General features: G+C 36.7%; 1 protein-coding gene across 6 annotated transcripts in view; it reads left to right on the forward strand.

Moving 5' to 3' along the window:
- Nucleotides 1–16,616, forward strand: part of LOC109045049 (kelch-like protein 29) — a 227,602-nt gene that overhangs the window by 152,781 nt on the left and 58,205 nt on the right. For all 6 annotated transcript variants that reach the window (XM_042778221.1, XM_042778223.1, XM_042778227.1 and 3 more), the window contains 2 exons: nt 7,784–7,980; nt 11,276–11,535. In XM_042778221.1, the coding sequence (XP_042634155.1) occupies nt 7,784–7,980; nt 11,276–11,535 (457 nt within the window). The remainder of the gene's footprint in view (nt 1–7,783; nt 7,981–11,275; nt 11,536–16,616) is intronic.

Genomic DNA, 16,616 nt, shown 5'->3' on the forward strand with positions numbered 1-16,616 from the left:
TACATACATGAATACTCAGTGTTTATCAGTGTTTTTTCCATTTCACAGATGCATTTCATCCCCACCGTGCTAATAGCAAGAACAGTTTCCCTGAAGCAGCCTTGGGTTAAGTGCCTCGCTCAAGGGCAAAGTAGTGAAAGAGCAGTATTTGTGATCTCAGTACGTCTCCAGGATCTGGGTCACCCTCACCTGAGCATGAGTCTGTCGAGTTTAAAGCCCATTTCCTTAAGGTCAACATGACACGACATTCACAACCCAATTTGAATGCATAATATGACATATTTCTAAGCGAAAAGACTGAAAATGTGGGGTGGTTATTGTTTGGATTGGTGGAGGGGAGAGGTTGAAAAATGTGAACATATACAATTTCCCCAAATTTCTACATGTACACTACATAGTAGCTTTGAGGTTTCTATTGTTTTTATTGAATCAAGAGTTTAATCTATGACTGTTAGACTCTCTATTATGAATTTACAGGCCGAAGTTCATTAGACTTTGAAAATATAAACGTTTTCGGACATGCTTCTATGTTATCATTGCATGTAAATGTCCAAAGGCTTACATAACAAAGCCCAGGCTATGTCCGTTTCATGACCCATGACCCTAAATTTTATATTGCAATGTATAAAGTTAAAACAAATTAAATAAATTGAAAATCCGAAAAAAAATGTCAATTAATTTTTAACGAGGAAAGCAGAGGTTATCAAGACATAGGATGGATAGATAGATAGATAGATAGATAGATAGATAGATAGATAGATAGATAGATAGATACCAATAATAATAATAATAATAATAATGTGGGGCTTTTAATTATAAACAAGCGTGAAATACACCAGGATTCTTATTTTGAAATATCTACGCTTTACTACTTTCAGCTGCTCATTAAAACAAGTGAAGGAGATAAAAGACACACTCTAAACAGCATTTTCTTGTTAACGTACACAATGTTTTATTGACTTTTAAAAAATCATTAAAAAAAAAAACAGATAGTAAATTCCACTTCCTGTCAGACCAGTTCACCATCCTGTAGGGTGTGGCCAATTCGTTTTGAATTCAAATTCTAGTGTCAGTTGATATTATGTTTGCATGATTTTGGTGGGAATATTTCTAAATCATATCTACACAATTTGATGTAAGCGTCTAGTCATCATCATATCGCATCAGTTCTCCATGCCCTTATTTACGGCTTTGAACAATGTTTCCTTTTCTTCGCTGAAAATCTGAGCCACATGCTATTTTTACGCTCGGTCATTAAGCTCATCTGAGGGGCGCGGGAGAGAACATGCCACCTGAAGGATATAATGCACCTCCTAAATGTGCACACACGCTTCCCCTCGGCCACGGAAAAAAAAAGCCATTACCCTCCCCTTTAGCTTCTGCCGCATGGAGCGCAGAGACGGATTGCCCTCAGTAATTCCATTTTCCCCTCTGGATTTTCAATAAGTATGCTTGGTGCCACTTTAATTTATGGGTAGTGCAACTGCGGCAGATTGTCAGCGTATGTGCGTAATGTGAAACTTGGCTAGCTTAAAGTAGCTTTGACGCGACCATGCTCTGATTAATTTATTTATATAAGACCGCACGTTTGTTTTACAGTAGATGTGGCATTATAAGTGCGAGGAACTAGCAAGGTTTCATTCGGAAAACAGTGGGAGATCATTAATCCTATGGGATGTGACAGTCAACTTCTATGAAGGCACAATTACCTCCTGCACTAGAGGAAAGTCACTTTCTGGGTGTTTTTGCACGGAGGGTTGAAGTTTATATACAGTAATGAAGTTCCACAGTGTGCTCCTTCATTCATATTTCATGCTGTAATGATTCGGCAGCACAATTTTCGCTCCAAACCTCTAAAAAAAGGGCTTTTTTTGTTTTTCCCTTTTCCCATCGTGCTTTTTTGGTCATATCTGTAGATTTTTCTTATTGACTTTGTATTTGTTTTGCGCCGAAAAAGGGTGAGAAAGGGGTAAGCTGTGTCATATTTTACTTAAGTTGTCCTCTAGTCAAGCAGAAATGGGAAGAAATGAGGTATAACTAATACTCCTAATTATATTGCAGGATGTTTTCTGTCAGCTGAAATGATCTGTAACACACAGCAGAGGAAAATTTTATTTTTAAAATCAGTTTTTCTTATAATCAAATGTGATTTTAAAATCTTTAAAAAAATGTTTCACATATATAAACACAATTTAATATACAAATTATATAATAAATCATATTTATTTACATTTTCTATATATATAATATTTTTTTATTTAGTATTTTTTATTGAATAATATATTTAATTATTAATTATTAGAAAATATATTTTACCTGGCTTATAGAATATTTATTTTGACATGCAATAGAAGTGACAACAGTGATGCACAGTCTGCTTTATTAAGTGAGCGACACATCTTACCCCACTCTCCTATACTTCGGATGCCAATGTGATGCTGTAGCCCTTTCTGTCTGGAAACATACATGAACGAGGATAATTATGGTCAGTCAAGAAGATTTTTTATTTTCATGTTTAATCATGCTTCACTGGCAACGGACAGAGAAAATGAGCTCCAGATATTTTTTATTAATTTTTTTTTTTCTATGTGTGTGTTTGAATGTGTTAGAGTCAACAGTGGCCAGCAGTTTTTTTTTTTTTTTTTTGACCTCCCCAGCTAATTTATAATCTCTGTTTGCACACACATGCACCATGTGGCCATCTCCCATCATCCTCATCCTCATGTTGGCTGCTAATGCTGAATAAATGGCACTTTTAGTGAGAAAAATAATAGATGCTCATTTTTGTAAACACTTTCTCTGCTCTATCTCTCACGGACATGCTGTCTGTCTTTCTCTTTCTCTCTGGGCCTCGCTTGCAGTCTCCTGTCTCTCACTCTCTCCATCTTGCTGAAAAACAACGCTTGCAATCAGCAGCTCCATAAATATGCACCTCTCTCCAAAGCCAGAGTGATTTCCATAATAAAAGTGCTCAGACAAAGCAAATTGCTACTCCAGCCGATTCAGATTGCACTAATTGACCTGGTTGATGAACATGCTTTTGTTTTATTTCTTCCTCTGTCTTTTTTCCGTTCTTACCCCCCCCCCACCCCTTCTCTTCTCTATCACCTCCATAACTTAACCCAGGACTACATCCCATTCTATTATCTTAAAACCTTCCGCCAAGGCAATTAGAGAGGACAAAAATAACAAACTCTGGCTTTTTTATTTTTTTTATTTTGCTTTTCAGGAGGGAGTGGCGTTTCTTAATCTTTTCAGCTGTAGTTCCAGGGGTGTAATTGCACATTGTCCTCTTGAGTTGTCCTTCTCCCCCCTCAAGTACTCAATCAGTGGAGACTAATGACACCCTACGCACTCCTATGTTCATGCACAGGGCCACAGGGGACTTTGTTTAGGTTTGGTGGGGGGTCACGCTCAAAGATCCAGTCATGATCCAGAAGAATGGCTGCTGGCTTCCTGTGGCAGAACTAACGTCCCCTTGCCTCACTTTTACTTCTCTCTCTGACTCTCTCTTCTTCACTCTAACCATCCTCCGCCCTTCACCCTGTCCGTCAGTGTGTCTATAGCTCCTCCCGCCCCATTTCCTTTAGTCATTCAGCTCAACTTCCAACAGGTTTTGTGTGGTGTCAAAGTCATTGTTGCCAAAAAGTATTGTATTAAAAAGTAGCCTATAGTGCAAGACGATGGGATCCTCTCAGGCAAACATCATTTTCTCCCCCATGTCTCTGTGTTATTTTCTTTCTGTCGGGAAACACAAAAGGAGATCTTCGGCAGAAACTCCAAGCTTGTTTTCAACAAGGAAAGTTGTTTTTTCGTAGCAGGGAAAGTGGATGATTTAAACTGCCAGGCTCTGTGAAACTGCTCCATTTGACTGTGTGCACTAAATTCCTAGTCTTTTAAAGCCATGGCATTAGTTTTCTGAGAGAAACAAACTGAAATCTTTTTTTTTTTTTTTTTAACAGATTAAAATGCATTTTGTATTTGGAGTTGTTTAAACACAAACACAAATGACTTTGGAGAGCTCCGCTAGCTAGTTTTGTTGTGTTCATCACACAAAGCTATTGTATGGCTTTACAAGGCTCTACATATAGTGTATGACTTGGGCTATTTTTATAATACTTTTATGGTGCTTTTTGGACTTTTTTTGGAGCTTGATAGTATGAATCACTTTCCTCTTTCTTTGTATGGATAACAGAGACTTAGACTTTATTTTGTCAATTCCTGTCTGGAACAATGTAAATGATGACCAAATATTCATTTTTAAGAGAACAAAAAAAAAAAACGATTTATTCAACAATTCCTTTGTCAACAGTCTCCTCTGTGTCTCTCCACATCTCCGTATGCAGTGTATGCTCTTCTGTATCATCCGTGCCACAAGGATGCGCTGTTTTCTTTCACATCAAAGCTAAATACACATAGAAACAGCGCGTCCTGTTGGCACGGATGATACAGAAGAGCATAAGGTGATATGGAGAGACACAGAGGAGACTGTTGACAAAGGAACTGTTGAATAAAGTCGTTATTTTTGTTTTCTTCGCTTACAAAAAATGTTCCCGTCACTTCATATAACCCAGATTGCACATCAGATGGCAGATGAGTATTCTGATGACGACTTTCATACCTTTTATGGACCTTGGCACTGTTATTTACGTGGCAGTCTACAGGCCTCCCGGTTTTCATCCAAAATATCTTAAATTGTATTCCGAAGATGAATGGAGCTTTTACGGGTTTGGAACTACATGGGGGTTAAGCGATTAATGACAAATTTTTAGTCATTAGTACTAAGTATATGCAGTTTTATTCAGATGCTGTGATTTAAAATGCACTGCATCCAGTTGCAGACTAAAAATGGCAGTTTATTCAGAAAATGTTTTCAATAGTCATGTAAGAAGGTGAAAATGTGATGAAATATTTTGATTTCGAACACACTGGCATTCCCGTCTGCTTGTTTTGAATGCTGTAGCATTTAGACACTTGATGTTGTTAAGCATTGTATCACTTTACAGACAGTTTTCACTCACAGGGAACCGTGGGAACGTGATTTCAGAGTTGCATAAAACTTAGACAGCTCGCTATTGCTTTTAAAGCAAATTTGTAGAGCTAGATTGAATGCCCAGTGCTTAAGTCAATAAATTAGCAGGAAAATATTCGTCCGAAATGACCGTTTCATAGAAAACCGGCAGGTGGATTATCACAGTATTGAATGCTCGTTGTTGCCGGGCTGAGAAAAATATCTAGAATCATCTCATTTTCACCTAATGGCCTTTCCATGTATATTGGCTTTCCGTCTGGTAGCTTGGCAGTTATCTGGTGACTGTACACATCAGTGCTATCTTCAGCCGACACTAAAACACAATCAACGGCTGGCTATTAATTTCACTCCTCCTGCCCTTGACCTTCAGGGAATTATCGTTCCTTTCAGAGCATAAAACCACTGACACTGCTTATTATTCACATTTGCCATCCTCCCTGGGGAATTATTACATTTGAAGTGATCAAGGCGACTGCATGTGAAAGACATGAGCAGGCAGGTATGCAGATATTGAGAGCTGGTGTGCTGTAAATGTGCTCGGGGTGCTGTACGGATCTAATTATATAATGAAACGCTTCTATCTCGGCCGGTTTACTGTGCGATCGCTCCATGTGGACAGGCAGATTGTGGTGTCAGTCCTCCTCTCCTTCCATGTCTTTCTTCCCCCGTCATTCTCTCTGTGCATTTGTGTGCCACCTGTGCCCATCCTCAAAGCATGCCACGCTCACCCTTTGTTTCAGATTGAGTTTCATTTCAGATGCAAGGAACAAAATGTATTGTATCTGTGCTTTATACTTATCCTATAGGGTCCTTCTACAGAACGTATGCCTTTTGTGTGCAAAAAAAGAAATAGAAAAAAGAGAAATGATTGATGAATAGTTAGTGCTTGTTTTTTATATGAGATATTTTTTATGATAGATAATTAATAAAATATATCTTTATTTAATTTTTTTTATGTTTTTTTTAATCCCTCTCTGTGTCATGAATGCCATTTTGCCATATATATATTTTTTTTTTGAATGGTATATTACTACAAGTTGTAACACAAAGATTGACTATGTTTTACAAAAAAACTTTTCCATTTGTTTGTAATTGTTTGTGAAATTTGCTACCGATTTCTGAGTGTATTTCTACATTTTTTTTTTTTTTATTTGTGTAAAAGGCTTAAAAACATAAAAAGTTACTTTTAGCATCATATTTCCCCTTCTTTAAACAAATTTATTTATTTATTTATGTGTCATAATTTATTTATTTAACCTTCAAACTACAACATATTTTGGCCAAGATCCTTTACAGTCCCAAGAAAAATCAGTACAAACTGTATTAATTAGCACTTACTATTGGTGTGGGGTTTAACGTTGGGTGTTTGGTTTTTGTGTTCGTTTGGAATGTTAAAGTGTTGTTTTTTGTTTTGGTGAAGGAGTGAAACTTCATTGGAAACTTCCAAATTTATTTATTGTAACATTTGATAAGAATCAAAGTCTCATCTTTCAAATTATGTCCTTTTTTTCAGGAAATTCAAAAAAATAAATGTCGTTTTGGTGCTCTTTGACGTGGCTACAGATCGCTGTATAAACGCCTCATTTCAAGCGGCAGCGTGATCATCTCTTCCTCTTTACTACTAGTTTAAACATGAAATAAACATGAAAGAACATCTCATTCCTAATGTAACCACTAAATCAGTGTTTCAACCACAGAAAGACATCAATAAAACAGCTTGTAAACAAAATGTCTTGTAGCATTTCATCAGTGTCCACAGCTTGTTAGTGTGCTGTAAATGAAGTCTAGAGAAGAGCATTTCGCAAAATATTAGACTTTATACTCATTATGTTTTACTTACCTGTTAGTGATGTCTTAATTATTTAATGTATGTTTAAATAAATCTGTTATGAGGGCCGAAGTTGCCTAGCCCTGGATCAGAGCATAAGCTGCGGTAGACTTTTATCCCTAAGAAAATTTTTATTGTAATTTAATTTATTTTAAAAAAGAGCAATGTTTAATTAAAAAACAGCTGTTTAATAAAAAAAAAAAGCAATTTTATGTTTAGTTTTTTCCCCAAGTTGTACCTAACCATCAAAACCGAGGTATGTAGCGAACCGTCATGTTTTTGTACCGTTACACCCCTACCAAATACTGTATTAATATTGACAAATAGAAAACAGTAAAAGTCAGCTGTAAAATTGTAAAAACAATTATTCAAAGGCAAAATAAATTAAATATTAGTTAAGATAGACTTATGCATTTTTAGAATTAAAAATAATTAATATATGACCTTATATATATATATATATATATATATCATAATATTAACAATATATATTTATAATTGCTCATTTTCATATAGAGTGTATTTTTTAAATATAAATATAAACAAAATAATTATTACTAATTAATGAATTACTAATTAATAATTTTGTATAAAAATTTTAATTTAAAACATTTTTAAATGTAAGTCATATTGTAACTCGAGTTAAATTCTCCTCTTCTCCGCATCAGTTTATGTTTTTGTTTTGTTCATTAAAAGAGGTCCATTTTATATGTCATATGTTAACCCCAAATAAATAAAAAATTATAAATTTTCCTTGAGATGGCACAATGCATTTTATTTGCTTTTAAATATGTTATGATGTAATGGAAAAGGCAGCCGTTTCATAGAACTATCCTGTAATGGATTTTGGATGTACTTGAAACATCAGGTGGTCATGAGCTCTGTGTCTGTGTGTTTGTGTCTGTTTGTGTGCATGTGGTCAGGTCGTCGAGAGAGACGGGCAGTGGAGAGAAGCTGGAGCTGAAGATGACTAACATCGGTGCAGATGTGCTGGAGCTGCTGCTGGAGTTCGTCTACACCGGCTCGCTGGTCATCCACTCGGCCAACGCCAAAACCCTGCTGGAGGCCGCCAACAAGTTTCAGTTCAACACCTTCTGCAAAGTCTGCGTGTCTTTCTTAGGTGCGTAACTCATAAGATCCCAACGTCCATCAGATGGAGTCATGTACAAGCTGTATGATGTATTCTTTCATTTGTATAAAGGTCAGAGAACAATTGCATTGAAATGTCAAACAATCTCATCCAGCATTGATTATTCTGATCAATACCAAACATAGAGGAGGTTCAGATGACATGTAGGCGCCCGATGTGACCACCAGAGTGAGGAAAGGTCTGGCTGGAGATGAGGAAAGATTTAGGCCGAGAAAGTATGTGTGTTTCTTTACTTTTTAACCTGTGAACTTTTAGACAACAAACCCTCTTAAAATGACAGTGGACAAATGAAACTAGTGTGAGTATAGAACTAAGTTTATGGATTAAAATAGACTTGTCTTGCTAAAGCTCATTTCATAGATTTTTATGCATCATAAATCATCTTTTTAAATAATATCCCAAAATTAGATTGATTTGGAAAGTCACACAATAAAATGTATTCTGTTCACAGGTAATATTTACCTTGATTTTTCTTTTCTTTCTTCTTCTATCTTAAGCTCTCCGGTCATAATTTGTACAAAAAATGTACACTAAAATTCAACAAATTGGGGTCAGTGAAAAGAAATTCATATTTTTATTCAACGAAGAAACATTAAATTGATCAGAAGTCACAGTAAAGGCATTTATAATGTTGCTAAATATTTACATTTTACATAAATGCTGTTCTTTTGAACTTTCTATTAATCAAAGAATCTTGGAAAAAAAAAAGAATTACAGATTTTACAAAAATATGAAGTAGCACAGCTGTTTTCAACATTGATAATAATAATAATATTATGTTTTTGTTTATTAGTGTTTTAGAATTTTATTTTTGTTTATGAATGATCATGTGACACTGAAGACTGGAGTAATGATACAGAAAATTCAGCTTTGAATTGCAGGAATAAATTACATTTCAAAATATATTAAAATACAATTTTTATTTTTATTAATTTAAACAAATAAACATACAAATATTTAAAAATATTACTGTTTTTACTATATTTTATATTAAATAAATGCAGCCTGGGGTGAGCATAAAAGTCTTCTTTAAACCTTCTACCAACCTCAAACTTCTGAGAAGTTGTGTATATATATACTGTAAATATGAATGGTTTTTATTGATTTACAGACCCAGTTTGTCTCAGACTTTCATTCTTAAAGGGGTCATATGATGCTGCTAAAAATAACATTATTTTGTGTATTTGGTGTAATGAAATGCATTTATGCGGTTTAAGGTTAAAAAACCACATTATTTTCCAAACAAAAAACAATATAAAACAATAAAATCTTTACATAAAAAGGTATTTAGAAAATAATAAAAATAATATGAATAACAATAAACAGCAAAAATAAATGAAAAAAACATAGTTAAAAGTTTTCCAGAAATATTTAATGTGACCTTTATTGTAACAAGCAGAAAATAAATATTTTATTAAAATAATCTGTAATAATAAAAAAAAATCAACTCAGTGCTCTTTCTTGAAGAAACACTCATTTATAATGCTAGTGGAACATCTTAGGATGGTTCAGGAATGATGCTGCTGAGGTTTGTGCTGCCTTTGATATACTATATGCACAGAGAATGTGGACGAAGTCAAACTTCTGGTTTAAAAGGTCAGTTGATCAGGCAGTAAAGGGATACCACCAAAAGCTATTGATTTGTTTCTTTCAAGTCTGCAGAAGTGCTCCATATGTTTGCAAGTGCTTTTAAGACCCAAACAAATGTAATGCGTTCAGAAACATCAGGTTGAGGATTGGTTTGTGCCTTTGGGCAAAAAATCTGATTGCATGTCAAAGTTGCTAAAGTACAAAACAATTGATTAAGTCCAGTGAGAGTGTGTTGAAATGAGGGGAACACAGGTTTGGAAATATATTTCAATTCTGAACTACACAGCACACAGTCTGGGAATTCAAGGACCGCATATTACCAGAGCGTGTTTTAAAAATAGGTTTAAGAAAAAGAGGTTAGTGCAGCTGAAATTCTATTGGTAGTGAGGTGGAGCCCATGTGTTAGTGGTGGGCGCTGCTGTTTGTAATGCCACACACAGCACCGTCGACTCAGAAACTTCAGAGCGTGTCTATAAACTCATGCCAGCACCGGGCATAAGCCTCGCTCTGCGGTCTGTCTGCGGCATGCCATTTACAGCCTCTGGCAAAAACCTCACCTAAAAAAATCATTTTTCCTTCCTCCGAGAGTGGAAGAAGACAAGTGGCACGTTTGGCTTATTGGCGATGGCACGCTGCAGGCCAGCCTCCAAAGACCCAGACGTAATAAAAGCCCATCTGCCTCCACCAGGCGCTCACTGAACCATTTTTACAACAATTTGTACTCTTCTGTTTTATATTGGAGACAAATTGTGTTGCGTAAGACCTGCCGATGTCACGGGCGTTTCATGCGGTCCACATTTATTATGTTTATCTGAATCAGGGTGCGTCTGTTACAGAGTGATTTAGCCATGCAGTCCTTGTTGTCTGCGGTCTTGGAGGTATTTGTTGATTGGATTTTGGTCGATGGTTTGTCAGAGATGAGCATTTTGCATTGCAGCAAGCATGAGTTTCAATATCAGTTACAGTTACAGTTTAGGTAGAATGTATATATATATATAACTGTAGTTCTGGAAGGAAGGCTCCTACAGTCAATTAGAATTACAATTACAATTACAATTATGGCATGGAAAGATTTCTACTTTACAACTGAATCAAATTAGACACAGTTTGAAGGGCAAATCTGAGCAGTTTAACAAAATCTGGCACCCTTTTCTCTGTTATCTTAATGGAAACCCTGTGGACTAATGCATCATTTGTTAATGTAATGTTTTAATATTTCTTCATCATACTTTACAATTTAATGTAAACAGGTCTGGTAAGGCATGGTTTGTGAGTTTTTTTCTTCTTTATTTATTCTAATTTTCAAATTATGATTGTATTCTTTGTATAGGTAAAAGAGACTAAATATGTTAAATTGCAAATCCATCTTCAAAATCATGTCAATCCAGGCTTAGATTCAGTCAGAACGAATGTCAAGACTCTTATTCAGCTTTTGCAGTGTAAAATAGGGCTCTCCACTTACAAAAAGACTTAGCCTTGTTAAAAACCAGGACAGCGTCCCAACCTGCTGTTCTGAGCTCAATTGATTTGTTCTGTTGTTTGTCTCCGGAGCACCTTAAGCAGGGGCCCTTCTCTGGAGCCTCCCAGATATACAGCACAGATAGCTTTGCTAGAGCCTCATCCCCTCTGTGCTGTGATCTTTTATGGATGTGAGCACCTCTCTTGTTCTCTTCAGAAAAGCAGCTGACTGCAGCAAACTGCCTGGGGGTTCTGGCCATGGCCGAGGCTATGTGCTGCACGGAGCTCCACAACATGGCCAAGGCCTTCGCCCTGCAGAACTTCCCCGATGTGGCAGGACAAGACGAGATCCTCAGCATCTCCAAAGAAGACCTGATTAACTACCTGTCCAATGACAGCCTGAACACCAAGGCCGAGGAGCTGGTTTATGAGACCGTCATCAAGTGGATCAAGAAGGACCCAGTCAGTAGAGTACAGGTAAGATCAGCAAAGATGTTCACATATGCATGTCGAGAAAGCTGCTTCAAATCTGTACTTTGACTACATTTTGTCATAAAAACATTGGACCAAATGTTTGCCTTCCAATCTTATCCCAATATTTCGTCCAAAAATGATGTTTTGAAGAATGTGGGTAATCAAACAAATGATTGTAATCCACAAATGAATGCCAGGGAAGAGTTGTGTTTGTGACAGTTTGTTTGTAAATAAGCAACAAATCTAACCCCATAAATGTAGTCTGGTTCAAAATGAGTCTTATGAACTTTCTAGTGAATCAAAAACATACAGCACGTCCAGTGTAGTCTGATAAAAAACATTACCTGCTGTTGTATTTGCACATTAAATCTATGTTTGACTCAGCGTACAGGTATTTCATCCTTCAAAAGAACAAATCAGTTGTCTCCTAAATTACCAAAGTTTGTACTTAATCAATATTTAGTGTCTGCTGTTCACATTGAGTCTTAAAACTGTTTTATTTAGCACCATGACCGCTTTCTGTTTTGTAGTTCTGTCTGAAAGCTGAATTTTGCCTCTTTTTTTTGAGGCACAGCAAGAGTTCAGGCCCCCTGAAGTGCCTTGTTTCTTTATGGATCAAAAGACTGCAATCTGCGGTGGGCTAGACAATTCAATAGGGCTTCCTTAAATCTCACTTCACATTGAAGAAGTTTTGGTTTCCCAGAGCCCTGAGAACAAGAGGTCAACACCATTTTGCTGGCGTTGCACTTCTATTTCTGTTACCCTGAAGAATACATTCAGGCCAGTCGCAGCAAACATAAATAAGAGAGAGTGGAGCAGAGAGGCGTGCAGGAGCCGGAGGCCGAGTTCAGATATTCAGGGGCCGTGTGGCATGACACTAGACCCTTTGGAGCACTGATGGGGTGCAGTGACTGTCTGAAATGGATGAGCCATGTGTGACAGTGCTGCTGCTTAAAAACCCCCTCATGCACCGCCACAAGTTTCTCTCCGCTATAAAACGGTCGGCGACTGTGCAGAGTTCATAAACAACTCTGGAGCATTGAGCCACGGATGCATTTTTTACAATCTTTCTGTCCGTCTCTCTCTCTTTTTCTAAATTTCACCCCCTTCCAGACTCCAATGGAAGCATTTTGATTGAATCCACTGACATGTCCTAAGGATATATCAGCTGCAATTGTCACAGTCGATGCACAAACGCAAAGGCAAATGTTTGTTGTTGCTCTGAGCAAACGTTTGTTCATGAGAGCGTCTCGGTGGTCAGAGATGGACGAGAGATGGGAATCATTTTTGGTTGAAAGAATAGATAATGAAAAAATAACAACTTTTATGCTTCACGGTAAATTAGTGGAAAATTAGCGGGCGGCTTGTTGCACGTGTGGGCTGTGTGCAGCTGCCAGACCTCCGTGCGCAGTGATGTATGGATCTTTATTGTGCAATCCTTCACGCCGCTGCACAATTTGCATTAGTTTATTACAGTGAGTCAACATGCTTTTTATGTGCTTGTAACACAAGGGCCCGCTCAGGCCGCTGGGGAAGGAGGCGAGCTTTAAATAGAGCCTCTTACGGCACACCTGGGACCGGCGCCGAGCTCCTGCATGAAATGTGAATGATCAACCCTGTCCTAATGTTAGTGAATGATCCTTACTTTGTCCTTGGTCCAGTAGTCATACGTCTAGATGGACTGGGTGATTTATGGTGTTGCGTGACTCATTCTGATCTCGATTGGGGTGTGAGAGACTGTGGGAAGAAATTGGATTGAGAATATGTCATTTAGAGGTATAAAAGTACTTATCCGTGTGTTTTAACACATGCTTAATGAGTGTGAAAGATCAGCCGAAATTACTGAAGCATTCAGAACACACAGATCTAGTCTCTCGCATCCAGACTTTTGACTAACAACATAAAATATGGTCCACTTTGCACATCATTCTGACTAAAAATGATCAAGGAAAGCATCCAGAGTCACAGTAGCAACCATTTAGACATTTTATAAATAAATTCATTCACTTTTTGGTGCAATAATTATAATATTTTAAGAGCTTTTGTTTTGCACGGCCCATTTGCTTGACAAAAGTCCCATTTATTATTTCCCTAGTGGAATTGATTTTTAACACTGCAGTGAGCTCTTGAGGTTGTTAATCGATGCTTCTGTTGAAGCCATCGTTATGCTTTATTTCTATTTTTATATCTCAATAACTTACTTTTTTAAAATTGTGTTTAGCTGTGCAGTTCCAAGAGAAGGTCTACGCTACCCATGAATCCAACAATCCCTCCCATGAGAATCACTCCCATGAAGCATTGTGAATAACGTAATCGAATCAGTCTCCCTACATTCTCAAACTACTTGTACACTTTAAAATATACATTGAAAAGCTTGAGGTCAGTAACATTTCAGGGGTTTTTGATTTCTTTTAAAGAAATAATTGCATTAGCAAATTATTAGCAAAGATGCTTTTAATTGACCAAAAGTGACGGTGAAGACATTTATAATGTTACAAAAGATTTCTATTTCTAATGCTATTCGATTTCTAATGCTGTTATAATAATAAAAATAATAAATATTTGTTGAACAGTAAACCAGCATATTAGAATGATTTCTGAAGGATCATGTGACACTGATGACTCAAGTAATGGCCAAATGTAAAATTTTACCAGCCTCAAACTTTTAAACATTAGTCTTTGATTTGATTTATCTTTGAGCAATTTTTCAGTATATTAATCTATGGAAAACTCATTTAATTTTTTTTTATTTTATTTAATTTTACAAGGTTGCTTTAACAGTGGACAGTAACTGTTGCACTTCATTGAACATATGAGTCACACAATTTGAGTGCTTTCCTCCAAATCAATTAATTATGGCAATCTGATTACTATCAGTAAATTACAATTACTGGGCAAACATTACATCAGCTACTTTATATGCATAAGCCAGAGATTGCTCAGGTCCTGCCGAGCACAAGTCAAAATCCAAACCCTTAGCACAACATGTCCGGAGTCCGGCCCGCACGCTTTCAATTAGAGACTTACAATCCTGCCAAGTCCTGCACAGCGGAACCATTAAAGAAACACCCCAGACAATTTCGTACAGCACTTTATCGTGACCGGTGAGTCGCCTGACAAAGAAGGTTGATTAATTGCATCTCCTTTGACGAGAGAACTAATATGCAGCTGAAAAGAATGCTTAATGATGGTTTTTGCACAAGGGGGCAATCTGCATTCACCCTCGGCAGGGATATCTAATTCAGCAGTCAGAACATAACAATGGATGTAGAGGTGCTGATGCTCGGTCCAAGCAGACAGTACTCATTAGTTGCTGGGGTCATGTTTGACTTGAGGGCATAGAGGAGAATCTTTCCATTTCAGCCTTTTAAAGAGATCAGAACTTCTTGAATTTGCAGATGTTACTGAGGACTTCAATCTCACACCTCATTCAGTCCTAGTCTAAAGACATGGCAGCTGGATTATTACCTACTCGAAATGACTATTTAGTCTACATTAAAACTGTTAAGTAAATATATTGCAGAGAAGTGCAGGGTTTTATTATCGTTTGCAGATCAAATGTGCTGGGTGGTTATTGGTCTGTTTATTTTTATGTTGTTTATCTGTAGTGTACGAGTGCTTAATTTCACATCGTAAAATAACAGGATCTTTTCTGGCTCAGTGGAAATACGAGTTCAATCTACTATGCAGATGTACTCTAGAGTTTACAATGCAAAGGCATTAGTCGATAATCAAACCCGTTCTTCTGAACGCTCTCATTATGTTGCACTGGGACTTTTGATTCATTTCAGTGAATAAGTTGGATGATTCATATACATGAAAAGATAAAAAATAAAGATTTTCAAATTAATTTCTGGGCAGATACTTCCCAGACTATGTTTGATTATTACCTAAGTTTGCCGGGCATGTAAAGTTGAGCATGTAATACAGTGTGAAAACAGTTTTTTGTCCTGTTACAAAAATGAAAATTACCTTATGATTTTACCCCCCCCAACCCCCCCCCCCACTCAAGCCATCTTAGGTCTATATGACTTTCTTCTTTCAGATGAATACAATCGGAGTTATATTTAAAATGTCCAGGCTCTTCCATGCTTTATAATGGCAGTAAATGGTGGTTAAAAAAGTGCATCCATCCATCATAGAACGTGCTCCACATGGCTCCATGGGTTTAATAAAGGCCTTTGCATTTATGTAAGAAACATATCCATATTTAAAACTTTATCAACTATAATCTCTATCTTCTACTAACTGTTTTATGAGACTAGCATATTCTCACCGGAGCTTACGCTACGTCCTACGTCATCTGCTGGAACGCCACTTTCTCATGAATGCACGTACGGCAGTTAGTGGAAGCTAGAGATTATGGTTTCTTACACAAATGCTTCACTTCAGAAGGCCTTTATTAACCCCCCGGAGTCGTGTGGAGCACTTTTTATGATGGATGGATGCACTTTATTGGGCTTCAAAATCTCAACCACCATTCGCTGTCATTATAAATCTCGGAAGAGCCAGGAAATTTTAAATATAACTCTGATTGTATTCATCTGAAAGAAGAAAGTCATATACACCTAGGATGGCTTGAGGGTAAGTCATAGGGTAATTTTTATTTTTGGGTGAACTATCGCTTTAATAGTATCATTCGTTTGTTTATGCCTCCAATAATCAGACTAACTCTTATAAACTCTTATCATCATGTTGAACTGGGAAGTTTGATTCATTTCAGTGAGTTAGCTTATTTAAATGATTCATGTAAATGAATCAGTTTAAAAACAATTAACCAGTTGATTTCTGGGCATATATCTCTGTGTGCTATATACAAATAGATGTCTTAAAGTTACAGTTGAAACAAAAACAGCCTGTGTAATCAGTGTTGGAGGAGCTACATTGAAAATTAATATTTAATGTTGTCAAACTGCTGTTTTGAAGAAGTAGTTACACTACAGCATGTGATTTATTTTTGCAATCAGAGCCATTTTTATCTACTGTTTACCACAAATAAAACAAGTTTACCACAAATCTACCACAAAAAGCAAATCTTAGAGTCAAAGCATTTCAATGACAATTAATTGTATTTTTTATTGCTA

This window comes from Cyprinus carpio, chromosome A20 (genome assembly GCF_018340385.1).
Source record: "Cyprinus carpio isolate SPL01 chromosome A20, ASM1834038v1, whole genome shotgun sequence".
Classification (NCBI taxonomy): domain Eukaryota; kingdom Metazoa; phylum Chordata; class Actinopteri; order Cypriniformes; family Cyprinidae; genus Cyprinus; species Cyprinus carpio.